The sequence below is a fragment of the Oryzias latipes genome, chromosome 11 (assembly GCF_002234675.1).
Source record: "Oryzias latipes chromosome 11, ASM223467v1".
NCBI lineage: Eukaryota > Metazoa > Chordata > Actinopteri > Beloniformes > Adrianichthyidae > Oryzias > Oryzias latipes.
The window spans coordinates 4,491,445-4,516,719 of record NC_019869.2 but is presented as its reverse complement, the minus strand read 5'-3'; the positions used below and the strand labels follow the sequence as shown (position 1 = coordinate 4,516,719).

The window sequence follows — 25,275 nt, the reverse complement described above, 5'->3', positions numbered from 1 at the left end:
ATTGTGTAATTGTCATAAAGCAAAATTGTAGATTTTTACATTCAAAAAGCTATATTTTGCTTTTTTGTTCTGTTTTATTTGAAAAATACAAAAATTTGTTTCAAAGAAAAATAAAACTTATAATTTTGTTAGTCTATATTGAATTTTTTTATTGGAGATCAGATCAATTGATTAATTATTGAAACACCAATATAAGTCTGCAAGACGGAAAAGTTTATAAAACATTTCTAAACACAGGAGTTAAATGTTATTTCTTATTGGGCCAAAAAAATTAACTTAAATTTCTGAATTAAACTGTAATTCATATTATTTTATGAAAATGTAATTTTGAATTTTTTTTATTTTTGCTGTAGTTATTTCATTTTCTGCCCACGTCGCTTCCCTTGATTCGGCGCTAGATGTCGCTGTTGCACGCCGTTCAACAGCATGAAGGCGGCAGACTGTGCGCGTCCCCGACAGAGGAAGCTCGTGTCAAAAGCAACAGAGCGCGATCATCATCACCAGCTTGAAAACGCGCGCGCACTCATGCACGCGCGCACAAGGAGGATGCAGCCTCCCTGCGAACAACAGATGCGGAGCTGAACCGGCAGAACCGGCGCGGTTCGAGCGAACACCGGCGCACAGCAGGAGCGCAGCCGCCGCACATCCACCCGGGCAGGGACCGTCCAGCTGGCCGGGCCGGACCGAACCTCCTCTCCGAACGGCGTGATTGTGAGCGGGGAGGATGAAGAAAAGCAACCAGAGCAGGCGGGTGAGTGATGCATCATGGGCACAGCCTTCCTCACATTCTTCCTCTGTTCCGGAGTTCGGTTGCACGCGGAACCGGGTCACTTCATACACTGATTATGGTCCGTCAGTGACGTGACACCGGGATCAGACCAGCCCGGTTCCGATCATCAGTATTCATGCCGCTCAATAGAAGAAGAAGAAAAAAAGGATGATTCTTTTAATCAACACATTTTCTCTTTGAGAAAAGCTTTATTGTTCAGAACAAAAAGACTAAACATTCATTATTATTATTATTACAAGTTTTTTTAAATAGTATCTAACATTTTTAGCCATTTATGATATTTTTAAATATGTTTTTGTGTCCAACATTCATAAAATACATACTATTATGATAAAAACACACAGAAAAAAATACTCTTTTTAGTCAGAAATCACTTTAGAAATAATGATACTTTTTAATAAATCTGATTTAAAACCAACTTTATGTAAACACTGACATCTAAAAATACAGTAAAACCTTTTAAAATATCATTTTTTTGATCAAATTTGGTATCTGAGTCATAAATACTGTGTTTTTCTGAACTTTGGCTGAATAATATTAATTAAAACTTCATATTTTTTGCTGGTTTTAGACAGAAATAAACAAATAAAACTCCACAAGAAAAAATTATTTGGATTTGTAAAGCACAAACTACTTTGAAAGTAATTTCTTTAGAAAATAAAACAATCTTTATTTCCTCTTTTAATGAGTTTTTGTTGTTTGCGGTCTCATTATGGAGCTCAGCTTGCTCTTCTCTGTCAATGCCATGCTGTTATGTAATTAAAGTAGGTCAGGCTGGCAGAGAGCAGCAGGATCATGACAAACATGATCATCGTGAAGATTTGGCCTCCTCTTCTTTTTCCCTTCTCAGACAAAAAGCTTTAATCTGCTTCCTCCTCTGTGGTCAGGATAACGCGGCGTCTCATCTGCTCCGCTTCCTTCATCTGCGTTTCCTTCATCCCTTTAACTTTATTTAAAAAATCTTGGAGGCTGAGGGACTCTCTCTGTCATTCCCAGTCAAAAGGATTTCCCCTGATGCAATCAAAGAAAGATTAAAGATGTTTTCATCCTTTTTTTAACCTCTTTTAAAAAAAAATCTCTAGTAGAACATCTCACTTTTCCTGGCTCTTTTCCATCGCTCGGGTCTTTTAGGGCGTTCAGGATTCCGGTTCGCTGACGGTTTACCAGCTGGAGAAGGTGGGCTGGATCCGGAAGTTCTGCGGGCGAGGGATTTTCAGAGAGCTGTGGAAGAGCCGCTATGTGATGCTGAGAGGAGACCACCTCTACATCTCCGACAAGGAGGTGAGCGCTGGAAACTCCTCCACAAACAGGCCGTTATTTGGCATCAGAGCAAAGAGTTTTAAGGTTTCTCTGCTGAAGTATTTTGTGTTTTTATTTCAAATCATAAATAACTTTACTATTGTGCAAAAAAATCAAGATATTTTGTTTTTGGTAGATTATGTTCTAGTTAAAATCCGTTTTTACACTGAAATGGTGTTTTGAACATGTTCTTGTGATATTTTTCTTATGATCGAGGACATTTATATAACAAAAAAAAAAGCTGAAAATTGCATTTCAGACCAAAAAAATGCTGTTTTTGAAACTTGTAGGTGTGACATAGGAGCTACTACGGCAAGCCACAAGCTCCTCTCCATTCTTATGCATCCACTTGTAGACCAACAGGGACTCGTACGTCTTTGTTTTCCTCATCTGAGCTGCCATCTGGCTCCAATCCCCAAGTCTGTGGCACTGCTGATGTTAGGTAGAGGGTGTGAGGGTCTGTAAGCTAGCGGGAGATCATGTAAACAAATTGGTGATGGGAAGTGGAGGTGGGGTTGCTCCCCAGCAACTGTCCCGCCCTCACAACTCAGAGGTGAGTTTCTAATTAACGACTATGTTCTAGAAAACGATAGTTCTTTTTTTTTTTACCACTGGGAAAGATTTGAAAATACAGTAGATCAAAGGAGAGTGGATCTTCTTGTTAAAATGTATGAAAAACGTGTATTTATGCAAAGAGCAGAAGGTCAAATTCTACAGATCTTCTAAGTAGTAATTGTTGGTGAAATAGGCGATAGAACGTGGTGGAAACAAGGCATTTCAACAGTTGATTCCCTCAACAAATAGCAGATTTTACTGCAGTAGGAACAAGTCCCGTTGCTCATTCCGGCATATATGACACACTTAAACTGATCCCACTGGTGTTCTTAGGTGAAGGTCAAGAATTCTTGCAGACCAGACAGCTTCCACGGCGACCAAGTTCTGGAGGAATTCCCTGATTATCATCTAGTCCAGGGGTCGGCAACCTGTACCTCTCAAAGAGCCATTTGGATCAGTTTCCCACAGAAATGAAAGCACTGGAAGCCGCAACACTGGGGGTGTGAGAAAACAGTCGTTTCGCCGAAATATCGCGATAGTTCATTTGGCAATACTCGTATTGATTGAAAATGCTATCGGGATATTTAATTAATTATTTGTATTCTTTATGAGCCTGGAGTTTCCTTTGATCTTTTGTCCATTTTATTTCCGCATGTTCAACCTGCTCTCTTCCTCCTGCCTGTTCGCGTTACCCGACGGTGTTAAAGGCGCCACGACAATCTGAGAACATGGTAGTTATTTTACAAAAACACAGAGAGCCGCAGCACAGGGAGGAAAGAGCCGCCGGTTGCCGACCCCTGGTCTAGACTCAAGGGCAAATTCAGTCCCATCCTGCAGATCTAGTCTTTGGTTGCAGGATTTCATCTGAATTGAGGTTGCCTCCTGGGAAGATGAGCCTCCTTTTTTCCATGGCTACGGGCCCACACCATCATACTGCCTCCACCGAAAGATATTACTCTGTCAGTGCAGCAATCGGCAAAGCCTTCCCCACTCTTTCATAGCATCTCTTGGTATTTATGATCACACAACTGTAGACGGAGTCTAGACTATTGACTGTATCCGAGAACTGGAGCGAGTGAGTGAGATGTCACCCGTAGAAAATAGTTTTCTTCCAGCTCAATTAAGTCAATTAAGTCGCCATTTTTTTACAAGACGGTGATTGGTCCTGGGTCAGCCTGAGTTAACGTTTAACGTTTTATGCCTACTTTTATTGAGGCATCTCATTGGTCAATTTATAGTATGAATGACTTGGGATAAAGAAAAAAATATGAAGAAATTAGGATTATCAAGAAAATGTTTAAAAAAAGTATCAGAGCAAGAATGGTTATTCTGACCAATAGAATGACTGTATAATAGCTATTTATTTCTCTATAGAAGTTTATGGCATTTTGGCTTCTTGGAGCCAGCAGGTACTTCCTGTTTGAAAGGCCAGGGGGGTGGGTCACTCAGTCCAGTTCTCATCTACAGTCTGGACTCATCTTTGAACATTATGTTCAAGTGGTCTGGATTGTGAAGCTCTGTGGAGGCTTTGTGATACTGTAGTAGGTCATCTGCATATTGCATGTTCCAGATCATCTGGGCCTTAACGTTCTGTAGACCTCGACTGCAGGTCTGTAGACGTTAACCTACAGTACCTGAGTCCTACCAGGATGAGGAAAATGTCATTGAGGTGTCATCTGCTTGGGACACTGTTGGTCCTGTTACATGATGTATGGACCCTTTTGCCAAGAAGCATAGCTGTTTTTCATGAATTTTGATAGATTTAAAGAAAAATAACATTTTTTTTTCATTTTAGAACATTTGTTTTCAAACAAAAGTTTTATTAGACCAAAGCGAAGGAACACAGAGATCCCAGTTTATATTTAATATGCAGCTCAGACAACGCTGAGTCATTTCAGAGCAATGTTGAGTCACTGCTGTATAAAGCCAGACAGTTTCAGAGCAACGAGGACAGAGAAAGAGAGCGCTTGCTGTTTTCTGTCCACTGTAAACATTAAGATACAACTAACGGTAGAAGATGTCATAGCCGTATCCTAAGAGTTCTTTCTGCATCCTTAGGTGATTTATGGTTCACTCTCTGCCTGATTTATCCTTTGAGTTACATCTTCCAACTTCAGGCTGGCAGGTTTTTCTTTTATCCAAGTTTCCCTGAACTCACCACAGAGGACAGGTGTTCAGCTGCTGCAGTGGTTGTTTGCAGCATCCAGGCTAAAGTGCTGAGTGTCTCACCGTGTCTTTGGAGGGTTATGCAAGAGCACGCCAAGGACGGCGTGGCGCTGAGTTGGACTTTCTTGAGTATAAAAATCATGGAACTCTTTGTGTTGCTTCAGAGCCCTGCAGCAACGTGAGATGCTGCAAAAGACCAAACGACTCAGGGATGCAACACGAGTTCCCTCTTAAAGCTCAGACAAACCACATTTCTCCAGTATTTAAGCTTCACTGCGAAAAAATAAAAACCAAACTGCAAATTTACAGCTATTTCTTTAAGTTATTGATGTCAATATTACTAACTAAAGATTCAAATTGATCGTCATTGAGGGCCACCCCCCCTCGCTGCTCCCTGTTGGACCTGTCCTCCCAGGCTGAGCGGCTGTCCCTGCCTGCCACCCTGGTCACAGCTGCATGTGGCAAATTCATTTTTTCAAAATGGCGGCTTTTCTATTGGTTTTATCTCCATAGCAACCATCTTATTTTTCAGTTGCCTGAGGATGACGAACAGGTCGATGTCATTTTTAGAAGAATCAGCAAAAGTTCATGTTAGGATTTCCTTGGCAACAGAGGTTTTCTTGTCAACTACACCCACATTTCTAACATGCTCATACCGTGTGTTATATCATTTCATTCAGCTCGATCCAACGATTCATTTATTCAATTTCACAGTATTCTGTTAAAAAAATGTGCGAGCAACAGGGGAACGCCATTTTTACAAGCTTGCAGCGCCATTTCTTCAAAACCAACATTATTTCTCAAATATAGTTTCCTAATGGTGCTTAAACAGTTAACTTTGTAGAAATTACAACGTTTTTTTTTTGTAAAGATGGCGACATCTTCCCGAGGTCAAAGTTCACCTATGTTCCGTGTAACAAGGGATGTATTACATATCGGGAAGATTGCTAGAGCAAAATATTATTTCTCCACAGAATGGACCCCAAAACACTGGTCCTAATTTCAAAGTTTCTTTTTTCTCAAAGGTGCATTAAGAAAGAAGAATTGCAAAAAGATTCCGGTCCTTTCAGTCCAGGCCTGGAGTGGGACATAACAAGACACAAAAAAGAACACCCTAAATTCCTTTAATCGTGTCCTTAAACACAAATGGGTTCAATAATGTGAGTTTAACTCACCAGCAGGTCAAACTCCAGTTGTATGAAGTTCTGTTTTGGAAAAGACAAGAAGGAGAAGACTTGTACTCATCGGGATAATTCCAAAATAAAAGCATGAATTCTGTTAATGTTCATGTGTGTCATCAAAGTGAGCTCAGAAAACTGTTTCTCAGCTTTTCACTTCATTAACTTTATTTAATGACATTCATTTCTGTGTTGGATTGGGGGCTGATGACTAAACTCTGTCAAAGAAACTGCCTTTCCCGCACTGAGAGGCTATTTCGGTTGCATCTCGGCAGAGGAAACTCGTGTTTCTGTTCCTCTGGTTGCATTTGGTGGCCTCACGTCGGCTCCGTCAGGAGAACGCCCCGTCTGCCTCGATTCCACAGTCCTCACAGTGAGGAGGAAGTGGGGTTCTCACAGGAACACAAAGCTCCAGCTGGCGTATTGATCGCTGCACTGAAGCTGCTCGGCAGCTCAGTGTCCTGCCGCCACTCAGCGCACCACGTGACCTCTCATGCACACTCACAGACACATGCAGTGCAGTGCCCAGCTGCTGACAGTTCAAGATAGTTGAATCAAGGGCATTCAGAAAACGGCCCTTTCCGGCTAGTTTTTTGCTTTTGAGCACCAAGATTTCTTCATAGTTATCCATTTGTGATGTGCAGCAACGTAACCTTTAACGTTTGTTCATTTGCGGATAAAAGCAGAGGAAATGTTCAGGTTCTCTGAGGTCAAAGAAAGGGTTTGGTTTGGATCAAGAACCTGAATTATGAGCTTCATTCTCCCAAATCCACTAAGCTTGTCATTATTGATTCTTTACCTTTAACTCCTTACCTGAGATGGTTGTCATTTATTTGATTTTTATTAAAAATGTTTTTAAATATATATATCTATATATCTCTATATATATATCTATAGATATAAAAAACGCCCCTCTCACCCTCCGCGGGTGGTTTCTCCTCCAAGCTCGGGTCCTCTACCAGAGGCCTGGGAGCTTGAGGGTCCTGCAGTATCTTAGCTGTTCCTAGCACTGCGCTTTTCTGGACTGAGAGGTCTGAGGTCTTTCCAGGTATCTGTTGTAGCCACTCCTCCAGCTTGGGGGTTACTGCCCCGAGTGCTCCAATTACCACAGGCACCACTGTCACCTTCACTTTCCATGCTTTCTCCAGTTCTTCTCTGAGTCCCTGGTATTTCTCCAGTTTCTCATGTTCCTTCTTCCTGATGTTCCCATCGCTTGGCACTGCCACATCCACCACAACGGCTTTCCTCTGTTCTTTATCCACCACTACAATGTCGGGTTGGTTCGCCAACCTTGGTTCCATCCTATCAGTCTGGATCTGGAAGTCCCACAGGATCTTTGCCCTCTCATTCTCTACCACCTTCGGAGGTGTTTCCCATTTTGACCTTGGGGTTTCCAGTTCATATTCTGCACACAAGTTCCTGTATATTATTCCAGCCACTTGATTGTGGCGCTCCATGTATGCTTTCCCTGCCAGCATCTTACACCCTGCAGTTATGTGCTGGATTGTTTCAGGCGCTTCTTTGCACAGCCTACACCTTGGGTCTTGTCTGGTGTGGTAGATCTACACCTTGGGTCTTGTCTGGTGTGGTAGATCTACACCTTGGGTCTTGTCTGGTGTGGTAGATCTGAGCCTCTATTGCTCTGGTGCTCAGGGCTTGTTCCTGGGCTGCCAGGATGAGCGCTTCGGTGCTGTCCTGTAGGCCAGCCCTTTCTAGCCATTGGTAGGACTTCTTGATATCAGCCACTTCAGTTATGGTCCGGTGGTACATCCCATGCAGGGGTTTGTCCTCCCATGAGGATCTGTCCTCCAGCACTGTATCCTCTGCTCTCCATTGCCTTAGACATTCACTGAGCACACTGTCAGTTGGGGCCTTGAGCTTGATGTACTCATGGATCTTGGATGTTTCATCCTGGATAGTGGCTTCTACGGTCCCTAGTCCTCGGCCTCTTTCCTTGCGGCTAGCATACAGTCTCAGGGTGCTGGATTTGGGATGGAACCCTCCATGCATGGTGAGGAGCTTTCGTGTTTTAACATCCGTGTTCTGTATCTCTTCCTTTGCCATCTTATTATTCCTGCAGGGTATCTGATAACTGGCAGTGCGTAGCTGTTAATTGCCCGGGTCTTATTTTTGCCATTGAGCTGGCTTCTCAGGACTTGCCTTACTCGTTGGAGGTATTTAGCTGTTGCAGCTTTCCTTGTTGCCTGCTCCAGGTTGCCATTTGCCTGTGGAATTCCAAGGTACTTGTAACTGTCCTCGATGTCTGTTATTGTTCCTTCTGGGAGTGAGACCCCTCCTGTGTGGACTACCTTGCCTCTCTTTGTCACCATCCGGCTGCATTTCTCGAGCCTGAATGACATCCCAATGTCAGTACTGTAGATCCTGATGGTGTGGATCAGAGAGTCAATGTCACGCTCGCTCTTAGCATATAGCTTGATGTCATCCATGTAGAGGAGGTGACTGATGTTGGCTCCATTTCTGAGCATCCATAGCCAGTCTTGGTGATTATTTGACTGAGGGGAATGAGACCTATGCAGAACAGCAGTGGGGACAGAGCATCACCTTGGTATATCCCACATTTGATGGACACTTGTGCAAGTGGCTTCCCATTGGCTTCAAGGGTGGTTTTCCACAGCTTCATTGAGTTTCCTATGAAGGCTCTTAGAGTCCTGTTGATGTTGTACAGCTCCAAGCATTCAGTGATCCATGTGTGTGGCATTGAGTCATAGGCCTTCTTGTAATCAATCCAGGCTGTGCACAGGTTGGTGTGTCGTGACTTACAGTCTTGAGCAACTGTTCTGTCGACCAGGAGTTGGTGTTTGGCTCCTCTGGAGTCTCTACCAATGCCCTTCTGTGTGTTACTGATGAATTGATCCATGTGCCTATTTATCTTGGTTGCAATGATGCCTGGCATGAGCTTCCATGTTGTGGATAGACAAGTTATTGGCCGGTAGTTGGATGGGACTGCACCCTTTAAGGGATCCTTCTGGATCAGGATCGTTCGCCCTTCCGTTAGCCATTCGGGGTGAGTCCCATCTCTTAGCAGCTGGTTCATTTGTGCTGCCAGGCGCTCGTGGAGTGCGGTAACCTTCTTTAGCCAGTAGGCATGTATCATGTCAGGGCCCGGTGCTGTCCAGTTTTTCATACCTGAGACTCTTTCTTGGATGTCTGCCACTGTGATGGTTACTGGATTCTGTTCAGGGAGGTTGCTATGTTCTTTTCTCAGAGAGACCAGCCACTGGGTTTGCTTCTGCTGTTATGTGCTGTCTGTTTCTCCCATATACTTTTCCAGTACTGTTCAGTTTCTAGCCTTGGTGGGTCTGCTCGGCTGTTTTGACCCTGCCACTGAGCGTACACTTTTGCAGGCTGAGTTGCGAAGAGCCTGTTTATCCGTCTGGCTTCATTGTCTCTTGTGTACCTCTTTAGGCGGCTGCTCAAGGCTAGGAGCCTTTGTTTGGCAGTTTCCAGTGCTTCAGGTATGGGCATCTGACTGTATATCTTAGGTACTTGCTTTCTCATTGTACCTCTTTGAGCCTCTGTCAGCTTACTCACATCCTTCCGAGATTTTGGCCTCTAACCGTTGCTTCCATGGTGGGTACTGTTTTCTTCCATGGTTGCTCTTATAGCCAAGCATCTCAAGGATCACTGCTGCTGAAGTGTAAACCAGTTCATTGGTTTCTGTGATGGTTGTGGTAGGAATTGCCCTCAATGCTTCATTCACAGTTTCCAGTAGACTTTCAGGCGGTACATCACTTAACCGTTGTAGTTGGTGTCGGGGTTCCCTAGTGTTCATTGTAGGCATGATCGTGTCTTTCAGGTCAGTTGCTGCCTCGCTCAGCGTAATTATGGTTGTTGGGGCTGTGTACCCAATCTCAGGGTGGGAGTGTGGCATAACCTCCTCTCTGACCTGCTGTTCTGGCTCTCCCATGGCATTGAATTGTATCGCTTCAATCACAAGTTGTGATAGGAGTTGCCGTTTGTGGATATTAGAGCACTGAGCTACCAGTTGTTTGGCAGTTAGCCTTGATTGTGGGTTTTGAAGCATCCATTCATTCCACATTCTCTGCATGTAACCCCTCTGGGTGGGATTACTTGAGTAGTAGCATTCTAACAGAACCTTGTTCTCACATCTAGTCCATTTCCGTCTTGTTCCAGTAGCCCACTTTCCATTAGTGTGCTCTGGTTCCTCAGCACCTGACGCAGACCTTGTTTGGCCGGGCGATGTCTGAGCTGGCATGACATGTGGTTCATTGTCTCTCATGTTGTGAGGTAGGCATTAATGCCCAAGGACCCTCACTGGAGTCATAAATGAGTTAATTTTATCTTACAAGAAGCAGGAGGCCTCAAAAGTCAACAAACAGTCTATGAACTTGTTTTTTTCCTAAAATTAGGAATTATAGTGGGTTTACAATAGTTGTTTAAAGAAATATTGTATGTTTGTAGTTTCTGACTTTTAGGTGATTTCCCAATTACCTTTTTTTCCACCACTTTATTTGGCACAATCTCTAGATTTTCCACCTTTCACTTTGAATTCTTGCAGACCAGACAGGTTCCTTATGCTCAGAATGGTCACATTCGGTTTGCGTGAAGTAGATCTGAGTTTGTTTTGCCACGATAATCCTGGAACACATTTTTCAGTCTGAAAACACCCAACCAACCGCCCTCTGACCCATCTTTGGAGGTGGTCTTGGTTCGTTTCCAGTCGGACGGAACTCTGGGTTACTCTGAAATTCCTCAGTCTGAACACAATCCGTGCTCGGAGTGGAACAACTGGACCAAACCGTAGCCGTGGTTTATGGGATGTTAATACAGTAGAAACATAGCAACCATGAACTCATTGAAATTTGGTTGGATGGAAAAGCGTCCTGTGGCAACTTTCCTGCTTTCATTTATTTAAATCTACAATTCCACAAGAGTTAAGCTCTGTGAAAAATAAATGAAGGTTTCCGCAAAGTTTTTGAGGCAATAAAATACCAACTTTCTGCGGAAGGGTCTCAGCTTGATGTCGTTTTCCTTTCATGAACTTTTTAAAGTTGAAAGAAGTGAGATGTCTGTGATAAATTAAAGATGGAAGGCGAACGGAGAGCGACTCAACATGTTGAGCTTAATTTGAAGCTCCCACTGATCTCATCTTCATCCGGGAGTTCAGACTCCGCTTTTTACCTCTAAAGCAGTTTACTTTAAAACTTGTTTGTTTTATATGCTTTTTTGTTTTTTTTTCCGTAGTCCCAGGTAATCAGAATTAACTACAGTGTAAATAAAACCCACAATGGGAGGCAAGCGTGGTGGTGGTAGTGTCATGGTGGGGGCCCGCTTTTCTTTCTTCTACCAGCAGACCTTGAATCCGTCAAAACGGTGAACCAATCACATATTTGAATGGATGAAAAAAACAAAAGCAGGCTTTGAAGTGGAGTTTTGATGCTCCTAAATTTCCATTCATGCTAGACCTTCTGATTGGCTGAATTGAATCCTCCCTGCTTGCAAAGTCAAACAGAACAATAGTTTGGGCTCAAATGCAGAACTTTAATGGGTAATTTTTTGGAGGGGCACTTATCTTTCACCTTCCTCTTTTTGACTCGTACAGCTTTTTAACCATCCTTTGAGCTCCTCTTTTACTTCCAGCTCTCTGGTTCGCTCAGTTCTCATCAGGCAGACGAAGGGAAGGGAACCCTCACATGTTTGTATTTCCGTCTTTAACGCTCACTGGCAAAAAAAACTACTTTTTTGGCTAAATTCTAAAATAATAAACGGAGGTTCTGTTTTCAATCATTCACAAACATTTATTCACTATTAAAAAAAAGGGGATTAAATCGGATCCTCAGTGTTCATGCCTGCTCTGACGACACAGCTGTGCTGAACCAGCTGTTTGTCATGTGATCGCGTTTGTGTGCGTTAATGTGTGCAGCAGATGCGTCTTCTCCGAAACAGTCTTCTGTAAGGACAGAGACAGACACTCAGCATGGACTTCATCCTGATTCAACATCAAGGGAACCAGAAATAATCCAGAATTTAAATCTTGAGAAATACGTTATTCTGCAGAAATTCTACAATTTTGTGCTAAAAAACGTCAAAATTCTTTCACGAATGGCCTGTTTGGTCCATGTTTTTGTCTGTGAATGATCTTTTTGTTTGGCATTTCACAGATCCTCCTGTCTTTCTTTCTTTGCTGCAGATGAAAAGTCTTTGTGTTTTATTCATGATTTGGTGCATTAGACGCTAAAAAAGAACTTCCAGCTATTTTTTGCAGCGATGGTTTGACTGGTGATTGCTTTTTGGAGACAAGTGCACCTTTTTTACAGATCTACATAAATCATGGTTCATATGATGAAAAAAACCCAAATGGACTATTTATGAAATAGTTGTTTTTTGTGGATCTTGATGGTGTTTTGGTTTTTGACTGTATTCGATATTGTGTTGTTTACTGTCCTGCTGCTGTTTGGATACATAGAAACAGTTTTTCTTCATTTTAGTTTTAGTTTATGCTTGGCTGTTTGGTATTTTTTTCTGCTGGTGAAAATTAAAGTAACTGTATGTAAAGGTTTAAGAGTGTAACTTGTTTGAAGCGCCAACTCATATGATATTTTTAGTTATTTCCCAAGCCTTCCCAATGGTCTTTTAATGTGATTATGCATTTTCAATCTAAATTTTCTTTAAACAGGTTCTTTATCATTGGAAAAATGCCACAAGAACATGTTAAAAACATCAAAAATACCATTTTGATCTAGTTGGGTCTTTCAATGATTATGCAGATTATGACTGTGTATCAGTCAGGAAACAAAAATAGTTTTTTTGTGTGTGTCTGCAGGTGAAAGATGAGCGTAAAGCGCAGGAAGTGTTCGATCTGGCGGATTACGAGCGCTCAGAGGAGCTGAGGAAGGCGAAGAGTCGCAGCAAGAAGAACCACAGCCGATTCACCGTGCTGCGCTGCCGGCATCCGGGAAATACGGTGAGACCGGACAACAACAGATGACTTTATGATCATTGGAACAAGTACAAGTGATGCAGGGTACTTGTAAGTTACGGGTTACCATAGCAATATCATAGACAGAACCGGACATGTTGCAGCCTTTTCCCGTCTGTACATGGCTTTTATGTCAACAAAGTTAGCTTAGCAAGAAATATGGTCTGCACGTGATTCTATGTACAGAGTGCAACTCTCCTGATATGACAAGTATAAAGAAATTGTTTGGGCAAGGACAGCCAGGTACTGAAAAAGGGAAATTACATGTGGAAGGAAAGGAACAGGGGCTTTTATTTTGATTTAAGACAAGGATGGGGAACTCCAGGCCTTAAAGGGGCCGGTGCGTCTGCAGGTTTTACCGATTTCCTCAAACTAGTCAAAGCGTATGAATTAAATCAGGTTTGTCCCTCAGTCCACACCTCCATTATAACACCAGTGACAACTGGACCCGCTGCAAATAGTCCCAGAACCACACAGAACCCCATGACACGGCAGTCAGTACCTCAGTTCCGCTCAGAGATGACCCCATCCAGCCTGACTTGGACTGGAAGTCTCCCTGCCCTGATTGGTGGTTGTCAGCTCCCGAAGCCCGCCGCACATTCTCCTGAACTGAGCTGATTGGCTGGGAGCCGCTGCTTTCTGTTTTTCTTCGTTTTTCCCCTGTAATCTGCAGAATCCCGTTAGGTGGCGAGTCAGAATAATCCATGAACACTCCCACATGGCCGTCCACTCTTTTGGCTCGCTGCATGTTTGGTGCCGTCGAGACAAACTAAGAAAAAGTGGTGTCTTCTGTTTCCACACGTACAGAACCTCATGTAATACAGCCCCGAGCTGAGGTGAGGTCAGGGAATCAAAACAAGTGAAAGATCCCATGTGTTCCTCATCTGCAAATTTACAAAACATTATATATAACCTTTCTGGTTATTTAAAAACAATATCATTTTCCAGGATTTTGAGGTGTTTCTGTGTCCAGCTGCAGGTTCCTAACCTGGTTTTTCTGGCGGTGAGTCCTGAAGAAAAGGAGTCGTGGGTCAACGCCCTCAACATGGCCATCACCAAAGCCAAGAATCGAGTTTTTGACGAGGTGGGGCTTTATTTATTCATCCTTAGACTTTATTAAACATTTGTTATGAGGATGAATCATCATCAGACTGTAACCATCTGTCTGTGTCCAGGTGACCATCGAGGAGGATAGCACGCTGGCTCATCCCACCAGAGACCGAGCAAAAATTCCTCAGGGCCGCCGCCTGCCGACCCGAGGTCACCTGCTGGCCGTGGTATTACTGTTTTTGCCTCTCTTTATTCCAGATTTGACATTATTTTCTGACAGGGATCCACTTCCCTCTGGCAGGCGTCCACCTCCTCTCACGGCATGCTGACGCTCGACCTGGTCGCAGAGGAGGACGGCTTTTCTCCGGACTACGAGGACGACCTGCACGACTCCTGGGAGGACAGCTTCCGGGTCGACCTTCAGAAGGGGGTCGGAGGTCGTCAGAGAGCCGGCACAGATGTTTCAAAGCTGCGGGTGACGTCCAAAGAGCCCAAGCTGAAAACCAGCAGTCTACCCAGGGGGAGTGAGCGGTCCTGGGGAAAGCAGCTGCATTTGGACGCCTCCAAGGTCCACAAGAACCAGCAGGTGGTGAGGGTCTCTTTTATCGACAGCCACATTTCTGTCCAGGATTAATAAACTGCATCCACTGCCACCTGATATAAATACTGTTGTGAATGTCTGAGAGTCATTCCTTCTTCTTTGGACCTAAAGAGTAGAGAAGCTGGTCTTTTTTTTTCTTTTAGCAAAATATGAAAAGCAAATTCTTACAGGATTTTGCAATAATGTAAGCATGTTTCCATGGAAACTCATCCAAAATAGTATGGCCATGACGACAAATCATGCAGGGCTGTGAAAGCATCAACCATATCTGATAAAAGTGTGCACATCCCAGGGATGACAGCCTTCAGGTTTCATCATTACTAAAAAAGAAAATTAAAAATTTGGTCGTTAAAGGTGTAAAGTGTGTGCAATGGAATATGGCGGCATAAACCAGTACCAGTAAATTGAATAGCAGAATTTTTTCTTTTAACCGAACCCTTGGCTTTCTTTTTCTTCAGTCTATTTCAGACTATTTCTGAATTTTAAATCCAGACCGGAAAAACACGGAGCGCCAGAGGATGACAAACCGATTCTGATTCTGGGCATCAGTCCCATCGTCCAGATCAGCAACTAAGCTGCTCATTTTCCATCTCTGAGGTTTAAGAAGAAAAGTTGCTGAATTCTGGGGGGGGAAACAGGGTTGGGGATTGGGATTCTAAAAAAAAATCTCTTTAGAAATTGTTCTTAAACTGACAGTTTTTTCCACTCGGTGCAGATAAAAGAATTTTGCTTTCTTCCTCCAGGTCCTCCAGGGTCAGTCCCGCACGCCACAGCCAGGGAAGAGGTTCAACATGCAGGGTCGGAGTCGCTGTGCCTCCATGGATGAAGTCCACTCCTCCAGGTGATCCGGCGTCAAAAATTAATCACTGAATTAAAGTTGTTGATAAAATACTATTTTTTGCATAGGAAAAATAACAGGTTTTAACCAATTTTCCTTTTTTTCTGAGGAAAAAATTGAGGTGATTTAAAACTGCGTTCACGTTTTTATGGCAAAGCAGAACCAGTTTGAAAAGTTGAATTTGAATAAAATATATTTCTGACTGGCAGAAACGCACTCTAAGATCTATTGATAGTGACTTTTCATTTTTGTCAAAATAATCCTCATATTTATTAAGTAATAATAATGCTGGTTGTAAAACACATGGATGATCATACACCTGTTGGCACTCATGGGGGATCATAGAGAAGAGCAGCTGAATTTTAAGGGGAGCGCAGGTTGTCCTGCGTTTTCCTCCAGGCTCATACAGTACAGACACTTCAAGGGTCGTGTTGAAAATGGAATGTACCATTGTTGTGCGTGGGGTAAACATATCAAGAGGTTTTCGCAAGGATAGTGTAAGGATGACGTACAGGTGATACGTACTGTCATACGGTGTCCGCATGCACGGGGCGTGCACGTGATACGTACAGTACAGACCAAATGTTTGCACACACCTTCTGAAATGGTCTTCCAACAGTCTTGAAGGAGTTCCCAGAGATACTTAGCTCTTGTTGACCCTTTTGCCTCTACTCTGCGGTCCAGCTCACCCCAAACCATCTCCATTGGGTTCAGGTCCGGTGACTGTGGAGGCCAGGTCCTCTGGCGCAGCACCCCATCACTCTCCTTCTTGGTCAAATAGCCCTCACACAGCCTGGAGGTGTGTTTGGGGTCATTGTCCTGTTGAAAAATAAATGATGGTCCAACTAAACGCAAACCAGATGGAATAGCATGCCGCTGCAAGATGCTGTGGTAGCCATGCTGGTTCAGTATGCCTTCAATTTGGAAGAAATCCCCAACAGTGTCACCAGCAAAGCATCCATAAACCATTACACAAAAAATCTCCAATTTAGACTCATCAGACCAAAGCACAGATTTCCACTGGTCTAATGTCCATTTCTTGTGTTCTTTAGCCCAAACAAGTCTCTTCTGCTTGTTGCCTTTCTTTAGTAGTGGTTTCCTAGCAGATATTCTAGCATGAAGGCCTGATTCACACAGTCTCCTTTGAACAGTTGTTGTAGAGATGCATCTGCTGCTAAAACTCTGTGTGCCATTGACCTGCTCTCTAATCTGAGCTGCTGTTAACCTGCCATTTTTTGAGGCTGCTGACTCGGATGAACTTCTCCTCTGCAGCAGAGGAGACTCTTGGTCTTCCTGTCCTGGGGGCGATCCGCATGTCAGTCAGTTTCTTTGTAGCGCTTGATGGTTTTTGTGACTGCACTTGGGGACACTTTCAAAGTTTTCCCAATTTTTCGGACTGACTGACCTTCGTTTCTTAAAGTAATGATGGCCACTCGTTTTTCTGTACTTAGCTGCCTTTTTTCTTGCTATAATTCAAATTCTAACAGTCTATTCAGTAGGACTATCAGCTGTGTATCCACCTGACTTCTGCACAACACAACTGATGGTCCCAAACCCATTTATAAGGCAAGAAATCACACTTATTAAGTGAAAAATATTTCAGGTGACTACCTCTAGAAGCTCATCAAGAGAATGCCAAGAGTGTGCAAAGCAGAAATCAAAGTAAAAGGTGGCTACTATGAACAACCTAGAATATGACATATTTTAAGTTGTTTCACACTTTTTTGTTATGTATATAATTCCGCATGTGTTAATTTACAGTTTTGATGCTTTCAGTGTGAATCTACAATTTTCATAGTCATGAAAATAAAGAAAACTCTTTGAATGAGAAGGTGTGTCCAAACTTTTGGTCTGTACTGTAAGTGCCTGTAGGATGTCCACACAAACTACTCTGTCTAAACCTACTTTGCCCTTTTTTTCTTTGCCCCATTTGAAGCTCATCTTCCTCATTAAACCGTTTAGTCACTTTGAAACACTTGTGGAATTTCCACATCTGGTTAAAAATAAACCAAAACAAAAAGGAAGAAAAACAGTTTCTATCTATCCAAACAGCAGCAGAACAGTAAACAACACAAAATCTAATACATTAAAAAAACAAAACACCATCATGATCCACAAAAAAAACAGAAATATCCAATAAACCCACTGATGGAGAAAGTGCAGACCAGTATGTTTATGCTGAAAGCGTCAAACGTCTGTGTTGCACTAAAATTAATATACTTAATAGTTTTTTTCAATTCCACCAGGCTTAGGAAAGCCAACTGAAAGGTTTGTTTTTAATTGTAAAATCAAAATAAGGATTTTTCTGTTGTTTTTATTGCACAAACTACGAATCAAATCAAAACAAAAATCTAAGTTGGAGTCGAATCGTGGGGAAAGTGACATTTTTTCTCCCTAGTCTGTAACCCTTTACGTCCTATCAAATGACTGTAAATGAGAACTGGAGCCAGTGAGTGTGACGTCACCCTTAGGAAACCCTTCCGGCTGCAACATAAAGTCAAATCAGTGGCCATTTTACACTGCTGCCATGTTGGAGCCACATGACATCAGTAGGAAGTGATTCGAGTGGGTCTGAGTCAATGTTTCTATGGCAACCACTCTTCAATCAGGAGTGAGCTTGTTGGAGGTCCACACCCCTACCACTCAAAAACCAATTCGGGGGGGATTCGGTCAACGAAACGTTTGAACGGTGGACGTGGGGGCCCAGCAGGCTCCACCTACTTTTAATTGAGGCATCTGATTGGTCCGTTTATAACTTGAATTACTTGCGCTACAAGACATTGTCCTAGCAAGAATGTTTTTTCTTATTTCTCTATAGAAGTCTATGAGATTTTCTTCTTGGAGCTACCGGGTACTTCCTGTTTGGAACGTCAGGGGGGAGGGGCCACTAAGTCCAGCTCCCACATACAGTCACTGGTGTTCACCCTTTGCGCCCGTGTTTGTCCTCCCCCTGCAGGCCAGCGCTGATCCGCTCCGAGTTCCGCTCCGCTCTTCGCCGCTGCACCACGGAGGAGGAGGCGGGGGACGGGGCGTCGGCCCAGCCGGTGGGGCAGCTGCAGAGCCTCATCGCTCAGAAGATGCAGAGAGCTCAGGAGCTGCTGGAAGAAATGAGGCTGCAGGTTTAAAACCCGTCCTTAAATCCCTGATCGTCTCGTGAAAAGCACAAATGGCAGACGTTAAAGGCAGGCCTTTGATCATGACAGGAGCTGCAGAAGGCCAAAGCAGAGAGGGAGAAGGGGGGGAGCGCGGCGCACCTCAAAGGCATCGAGTCCCCTCGGCTCCATCACCTCAGAGGCTCTGACTCTCCTCACTCCAGGTAAACGGGACCTCCTCTTTGTGGGTACTTGTCCTGTGTTTACCTGTTCGTCACCCTCTGGTGACCAAAGAATATAATGGTTGCTATGGAGGCAAAACCAATAGAAAAGCCGCCATATTAAAAAAAGTGTTTTTTTCCTGAATTTGTCTCATGTGGCTCTGACCAGGGTGGCTGGAGTAGAAAGGAGGAGTACGGGGCGGGTAGCAGCTGTACAACCCCGCTCTCAGTTCTTTTCTTTTTTTTAGCATTTTTGGGGAGATTTCCTTATTTTGATACTTTAATTGGTTACTTTTTGTAGTTTAATCTGGCATGAAAAGAGTCTGAAACTTTCTGGAAGGTGTCTCGTTTTCTCTTTTTCTCAGCAGGTCGTCTGGATCCCCCAGGAGCAGAAGTAGTGACTCTCCTCGCCTGCGGAGCAAAGACTCCCCCCGGATGAGAGGGAGGGAGTCTCCTCGATCCAAAGCCAAGCGGAATCGTTCAAAAGGCACCGACACCCCTCGCTCTAAAGGGTCACAGTCGCCTGCAGCTAAAGCCGCCGCCGCCGCCGCCGCCACCGACTCCCCTCGCCTGAAGGATTCTCCTCGTCTGACTGACTCTCCTCGATCCAAAAGTTCAGACGGAGTCCGCTCAGCTAAACTCAAGGGATCGTCCAGCGCCTCCTTCAGCAAGCCCGACGACTCTCCCACTCAGAAGAGCCACGAACCTCCTCCGGGCCTCACTGGAGCCGACTCCTCTCAGGTTGAAGGATCTGATTCACCACAGGGCAGCAAAACGGCTTCTCCTCATGTTGGGAGAAGTGAGGAGTCTCCTCCTCAGGGCCAGATGTCTGCGAGTGTGTCCGGATCCTTCGATTGTTCTGACAAACGTCCGATGCCTCACTCCTCGACTCCGGTGCAGCTGTCAAAGGAGGACCTGGAGGTGGAGAGGAGCCGGGCGGAGGCCGAGCGTCTCCTGGAGGAGGCCGTGTCTTCGTGGAAGGAAGCCCAGGAGGTTCTGCAGGAGGTGATGGAGCTGCAGAGTCAGACTCTGCGGCGGCAGCGCAGGAGGACCTACGAGAAGATGACGACCGCCACCGCAGCAGAGGAGGACGACACGCCGGCCTCGCCAACATCACCGGAGGACGAAGACGGGTCAGAAACGCCCTGAAGTCCTTCCACTTCTTCAACAGAGGCCAGGTTTCCCAGCATGCTAAAAAAACGGAGGCGGGATTTGATTAATTTGGGATTTCTAATTCTATTTCTGCAATGATTTTTATCTTTTAATCCAGGGAGGACACACGTGCCCGCCTCAGCAAGTGTGGATTAATTTAAAACCAGTGATACAGTTCTTCCTAGGAGGTTTAGCGACTTTAATCCTCCAGAGTGCACTAACCCAGCAGAAGCCCTCTCACTCCTGCTGCCCGCTCTTTCAAAACGAGTCACGTTTAACCGCGACGGACACTTTTGGTGAGGAACCAAAAAGCTGCTGCACTACTTTGTCCCCGTTTTGCTGTGAGCAAAACCAAAAGCCCCCTGATTTTAAAGACAGTGTTGTTTTTTCTAAAGAAACACATTTTTCCCCCCAAGTGAACATTTTTTACAACCTTTTGGAATATAAAAAAAAAGTCTTTCCTGTCTTTTCTGCGCACAGCTACACGTTTCAAATGATCTCTTTTCAATAATTTGAATTTTGATTGATTCCTTCGCTGGCTTTGAAGTCTTCCTTTTCTTTTTTTGGGGCCCCGCTTTAGCTGTTTGTCCAGAAATCCTGAAAAATCAGGGAGAACATGAGAAAAAGCAATAATGAACACAGGGAAAATTTGTACTTTTTGGTCAGAGCACAGCGCCTCCCATTTCTAAACGATATGCACTGAACTCCTTTGCATTTTACTGTGTGGAAAAACATTTGTAAATGTGTTGTAGCACAGCAGAAAAAAAAGCACAGATGCTGGATATTTGAATCATTTTGTTTTTGAAAGGTAAATATTTTGCTGCAGGAAGACGAATAAGGACAGAAACAGAAATGCATTCATCACGCATGACTGCTTTGCTGTCAGAGAATTAGCAATTTTTTTTTCTTTAAAGTGAAGCAGGTGGAGGCGTTTTTTTTTTTTTAAATCAAGTTAGCACCCTGCAGATGGGCTGCGATCAAATTCCGCTTGCATGAGTAAATTTATATGTCATCAGAGGTCTGGAAAAACAATAGAAATGCTGTAAAAAATACACAACTTGAAGAAGCGGTGTGTTATCTCCTCATCCATATTTCTCCGAAGGAGTCTGTCTGCAGAAATCTCATCCTGTTCTTTCTTTTATTTACACAAAAATTTAACATTTTTAAATACAGTTAAGCAAATACAGTGACATCTAGTGGCTCAAATTGCAAATTACAGCAAACTGTAAAAACACACCAGTCCGTTATTTCAAAATAAATAGTTGGTTTTACTTTGCGGATGCATGCAATGAGCCAATATCCAGGATATTATCGTATTTTACTGCATCTTTGGATAAATGTAGCCTTAAATTTTACCAACTGGATTTATATTTACATAAAAATAAACTGACTCGTTTCTAAACTTTTTTTTTTTTTGCCTTAAATGTGATTCAATACGACCACATATGCATAACTATCAGGTATTTTGATCATTAGTTGGTTTCAGTAACACAACCTCAAACCTGAAAGGTTTACATAACGACAGTTAGGGGTTCGTGTGATCCATCAGATGTGTACTTGAATAGTTGAATGACAAATTGTATGCATGAACAGGTTTATTTTCTCAGATGTCAATGATGATCTCTTATGCTGCATTAAAGAAAAATCAGGTAAAAAGGTTATTTTTAAATTTGACTTGTTCATAAATGTGAGTGAAAACATCCATTTAGGCCACAGGAAAAAAAGTTTTTGATGCAAACAAAGGACTAATAGAAACTTGAAATAATAATATAAAAATTGAATTGAAACACTACAAAAATAAAAGCTCGAAACATGGGTGTAATTAATTAATTTAACTAATTGACAGAAACATCTGATAACTTAAAACTGGTGTGCTCAAAGGATTGTGGGTAGAGAAGCTAAGCATTAACTGAACACAAAAAAGCCTCATTTAAAATCCAAATTCAAAATCCAAACCCAACAGTTTGACTTATAGGTTCTTATGCACAGATGACATCATCACTAACACTGGATTTCTGAACAATTTATGCTAATCAGCCCATGAAATCCCTCAGTGACATTAAACCACACATTTCAGTACAGATGTAGCTCGTTTTGAACCTTACCGTCATGCTAACAAGTGCATTTAAGGTCAAAGTCAGGGTTAAAGATTTTTAGAAACTGTGGGGAGATATACTGCCTCAATATTATAAAAACTGTAGCAGCAGGATGTTGTTGATGCCGTTTTTAGCCACAAAAAAAAGATCGTTCTATAGAACATAGTTTCTGCAGAGCGGCAGGGGTTCATTCGAAATATGCCTTTTACTACCCCACCACCCCTCTTTACCACCCTATTTTGCAGAGATGTGAGCTTTTGGCCCGCCCAGCGTATTTTCTAGCTCTTTTTTCCACCAGCTCCTGATTCACATTGATTTGAATAAAGAAAAACACTCAGAAATGCAGTTTTAAGCTTAATTTTTTCCCTCCGTCGTGAGAAAAATGCCACATTTACATGTTAAGAACACAATTTTCATCGGAGTGGGGCTTTAACTGACAAAGGTATTAAGATACACAAAGAGTAAGATCTGTCATTTCTGTTTCTAGACAAATTTTATAAGTCAAATTGGTCGCCATGTTGGAGCCAAACGTTTTGGACGTGACTACTTTTATTGAGGCCTCTGATTGGTCAGTTTATAACTTGTATGACTTGAACTACAGAAAAAAACAAGGTTTATCGAGAAAATGTTAAAAACAGAAGTATTAGATCAAGAACGGTTATTCTGACCAATAGAATGACTTTTATTTCTCTGTAGAAGGCTATGGAATTTCAGCCTCAGGGAACCAGCGGGTACTTCCTGTTTGGAACACCAGCCCAGCTTTAAGATAGTCAATAAGCCGACGGTCAGTTTCAAAAGGCGGGAAGGGTGGATAAGGTGTAAAAGAGTAATTTTACACTTTCTTCTTTTCTACTGACTGATCTATTTAAAAAATGTAGAATTTCACAGATGTGGGGTGACCTTATGAATCCATATGCACTCAAATGCTAATAAATTCAAATAAAAAAAACATTTCAACTCTTCGACAATAGCAAACCCCTTATTTTGTACATTTAATTGGTCATGTTGAGTTTTCTGATGAAAAAGATTTATATTTAGGCTCAACTTCCACACATTCTGTCATTTTTTTGTACAGAAGAAGCTTCTTTTGGAGGTTCTGCTAGAGTCACTTCCTGTGTAATAATCAACTCTGCCTAAAGTTTTTTGTTGGTTTTTGTAGATTATTTTGTGTCCAGATGTTTGACTGCTCTCTTTCTGCACTTTTTTTGTGTCATCAGTACTGAGCGCATGCTTTCAACGACACGGAAAGAGCTCAATCACTCAGAATCTTTGTGGCGTTTCAATGAGGAATCGTTTATTTGACTTTAATGTTTGTGTCCGAACAACTGCTGCAAACTGCAAATCCAATGCTGTAATCACTGTTAATAGATGCTGAAAAAAAAAGGACTTTCTTTGTTTTCTGACGTGACTGTAGATCTTGATGTTTCTGAATGCTGCTTTTTGAATTACTGTGTACAAGAATGCATTGTGGGTCATTTGCACCAAATCAATAAACACTGTGGATTTTCTGTGTGGAGCATTCAGGGCCTCGACGTCACGTGAAAACTGGATTAAACCAAACTGCTGGTGAGGAGTGAGATCAGGGTAAAAACCAATTAAATGGACAGATCTCCCCTCATTTTTTTAATGTTGGAATAAAACGATCTTGAAAGCACAAAAACAAGATGAGTTTTTGAAGCATAAACTTTTACTTTTCTTTTCTTACTCCTTTTTGTCTTTGATCTGTATTTTCAAAGTGGTATTTTATTTATGATGATGTCATTTTTAGCTGAAATCTCGCAAACCTGTGTCGTTTTCTGAGACATGGTGTCTGCAGAGGTGATGTCTCCTCTCTGTTGCTGAGAGCTCTCTGTTTACACTCTCTCCCGTTAGCTTACAGCCCCTCACCCCCTCAACCTAACAACAAAAACGGCAAGGAGTTTCAGAGCTATCCAGCCGTATAGTTCTGATCCAGATTCCAGCTCAGACGAGGAAAACAAAGACGTTTATGGATCTATTTGTCTGCAAGTGGATGCTCAGGATGGGGCGGAGCAGGAAGCTTGTGGCCCCGCCCAGCGTATTTTCTATGTCACAGCATTCACAATGACTTGAATAAAAAAAAATCCTCAAAAATACAGTTTTGAGCATAATTGTCTTTAAATATGTCCTCTTATCATCATGTCTTAAAAACACAATTTCCATCAGAGTGGGTCTTTAACCTAAGCATGTTGGGATTTGTAGTTCTACGATGCCGTTTTCAGAATAAAAGTTGAAATCTTTCTGCACAGTTTTATTTTGAAAAGCCTATCCTCGCTTACAAGAGTCATCAGAAAATACTGCAAATTCTCTGCTGGTTGTTGAAAAGTGAGATGTTTTTATGAAAAGTGATGACATCCTCGTTTAGTATAATCCAAAAAAAAAACCAAACACATCTGTATGGCACCGATAGTGGAGACGCTGGTGAGCAGTGTGATTGTTGTGTTGATGTGCAGCATTTCCAGTTCACAGAGGCAGAGGGTTGCTGAGCGGGGGTGAAAAGCTGAGCAGATGTAGGCCAGACAAACAGCCTCGCTCCATTACGCAGCTCCAACACCGACTCCCGCTTTGATGCACGCGTGTGATCATGTATGCATGCGTGAACATCACCTAATGGCTCATCTGCTGCCTTCACGCGTGCTGCATGGGAGCGTCGCTTCCACACACACAAAAAAGAGCAGATCCACCTTAAGGGAAACGGTCACGTTCCTCCACTTCTTCTGACAAATCAATACAAAATGTCAAATATTTCACCTTGATTTCATTAGATTCACTGCAGCGTGAAAAGGGATTTTTTTAAAGTCAATATTATCTCATAATGAGCAGCATTTATAAGAAATAAAAGCTTTGCGATCACAGACGTACTTTTATTTATGAAGGCAGCCGCAGCCCCGCTGCTCAGAGGATGTAAATATTTTAAGACCTCGCCTCCAACTTTTTATAGAAGTCGAGCTTATCAATCTAAGATCTCTCTATTCTCATCATGATTTCATCCAGAAAGTAAACACAGCAGACAGGTGATTTTAGGGTAGGCTGACGAGTAACATGAAGCTGCAAAGATGTCTTCTCTTTCTGCAGTTACTTAGATTTTACTTTCGTCCGTTGCATTTCCATTAGGCACATTTAATCAGCCAATCACACTGCAGTAACTGCATAAAGGCATGTAGACATAGACTGCTGCAGTTCAAACCGAGCATCAGAATGGAGAAGAAAGAGGATTTAAGGGACATTGGTTGTTGGTGGCAGACGGGCTGGTCTGAG

The 25,275-nt window shown here is 42.8% G+C and overlaps 1 protein-coding gene across 4 annotated transcripts; it reads left to right on the top strand.

Annotated features, from left to right (window-relative positions):
• The first annotated feature begins 470 nt into the window (after nucleotides 1–470).
• Nucleotides 471–23,518, top strand: LOC101162301 (pleckstrin homology domain-containing family O member 1-A). 4 transcript variants are annotated; one of them, XM_011480703.3, is made up of 10 exons: nucleotides 471–751; nucleotides 1,922–2,071; nucleotides 12,794–12,934; nucleotides 13,923–14,033; nucleotides 14,125–14,226; nucleotides 14,301–14,585; nucleotides 15,344–15,441; nucleotides 18,395–18,557; nucleotides 18,642–18,754; nucleotides 19,117–23,518. In XM_011480703.3, exons 1-10 carry the CDS (start codon nucleotides 725–727, stop codon nucleotides 19,898–19,900), a joined length of 1,974 nt encoding a protein of 657 aa, XP_011479005.1. In that variant the 5' UTR covers nucleotides 471–724; the 3' UTR covers nucleotides 19,901–23,518. The 4 variants fall into 4 exon arrangements, with proteins under 4 accessions (XP_011479005.1, XP_011479006.1, XP_011479007.1 ...); XM_011480704.3 differs by having other exon boundaries at nucleotides 472–751; nucleotides 14,125–14,223; nucleotides 14,301–14,588; XM_011480705.3 differs by having other exon boundaries at nucleotides 473–751; nucleotides 13,929–14,033; nucleotides 14,301–14,588.
• The last annotated feature ends 1,757 nt before the right edge of the window (nucleotides 23,519–25,275 follow it).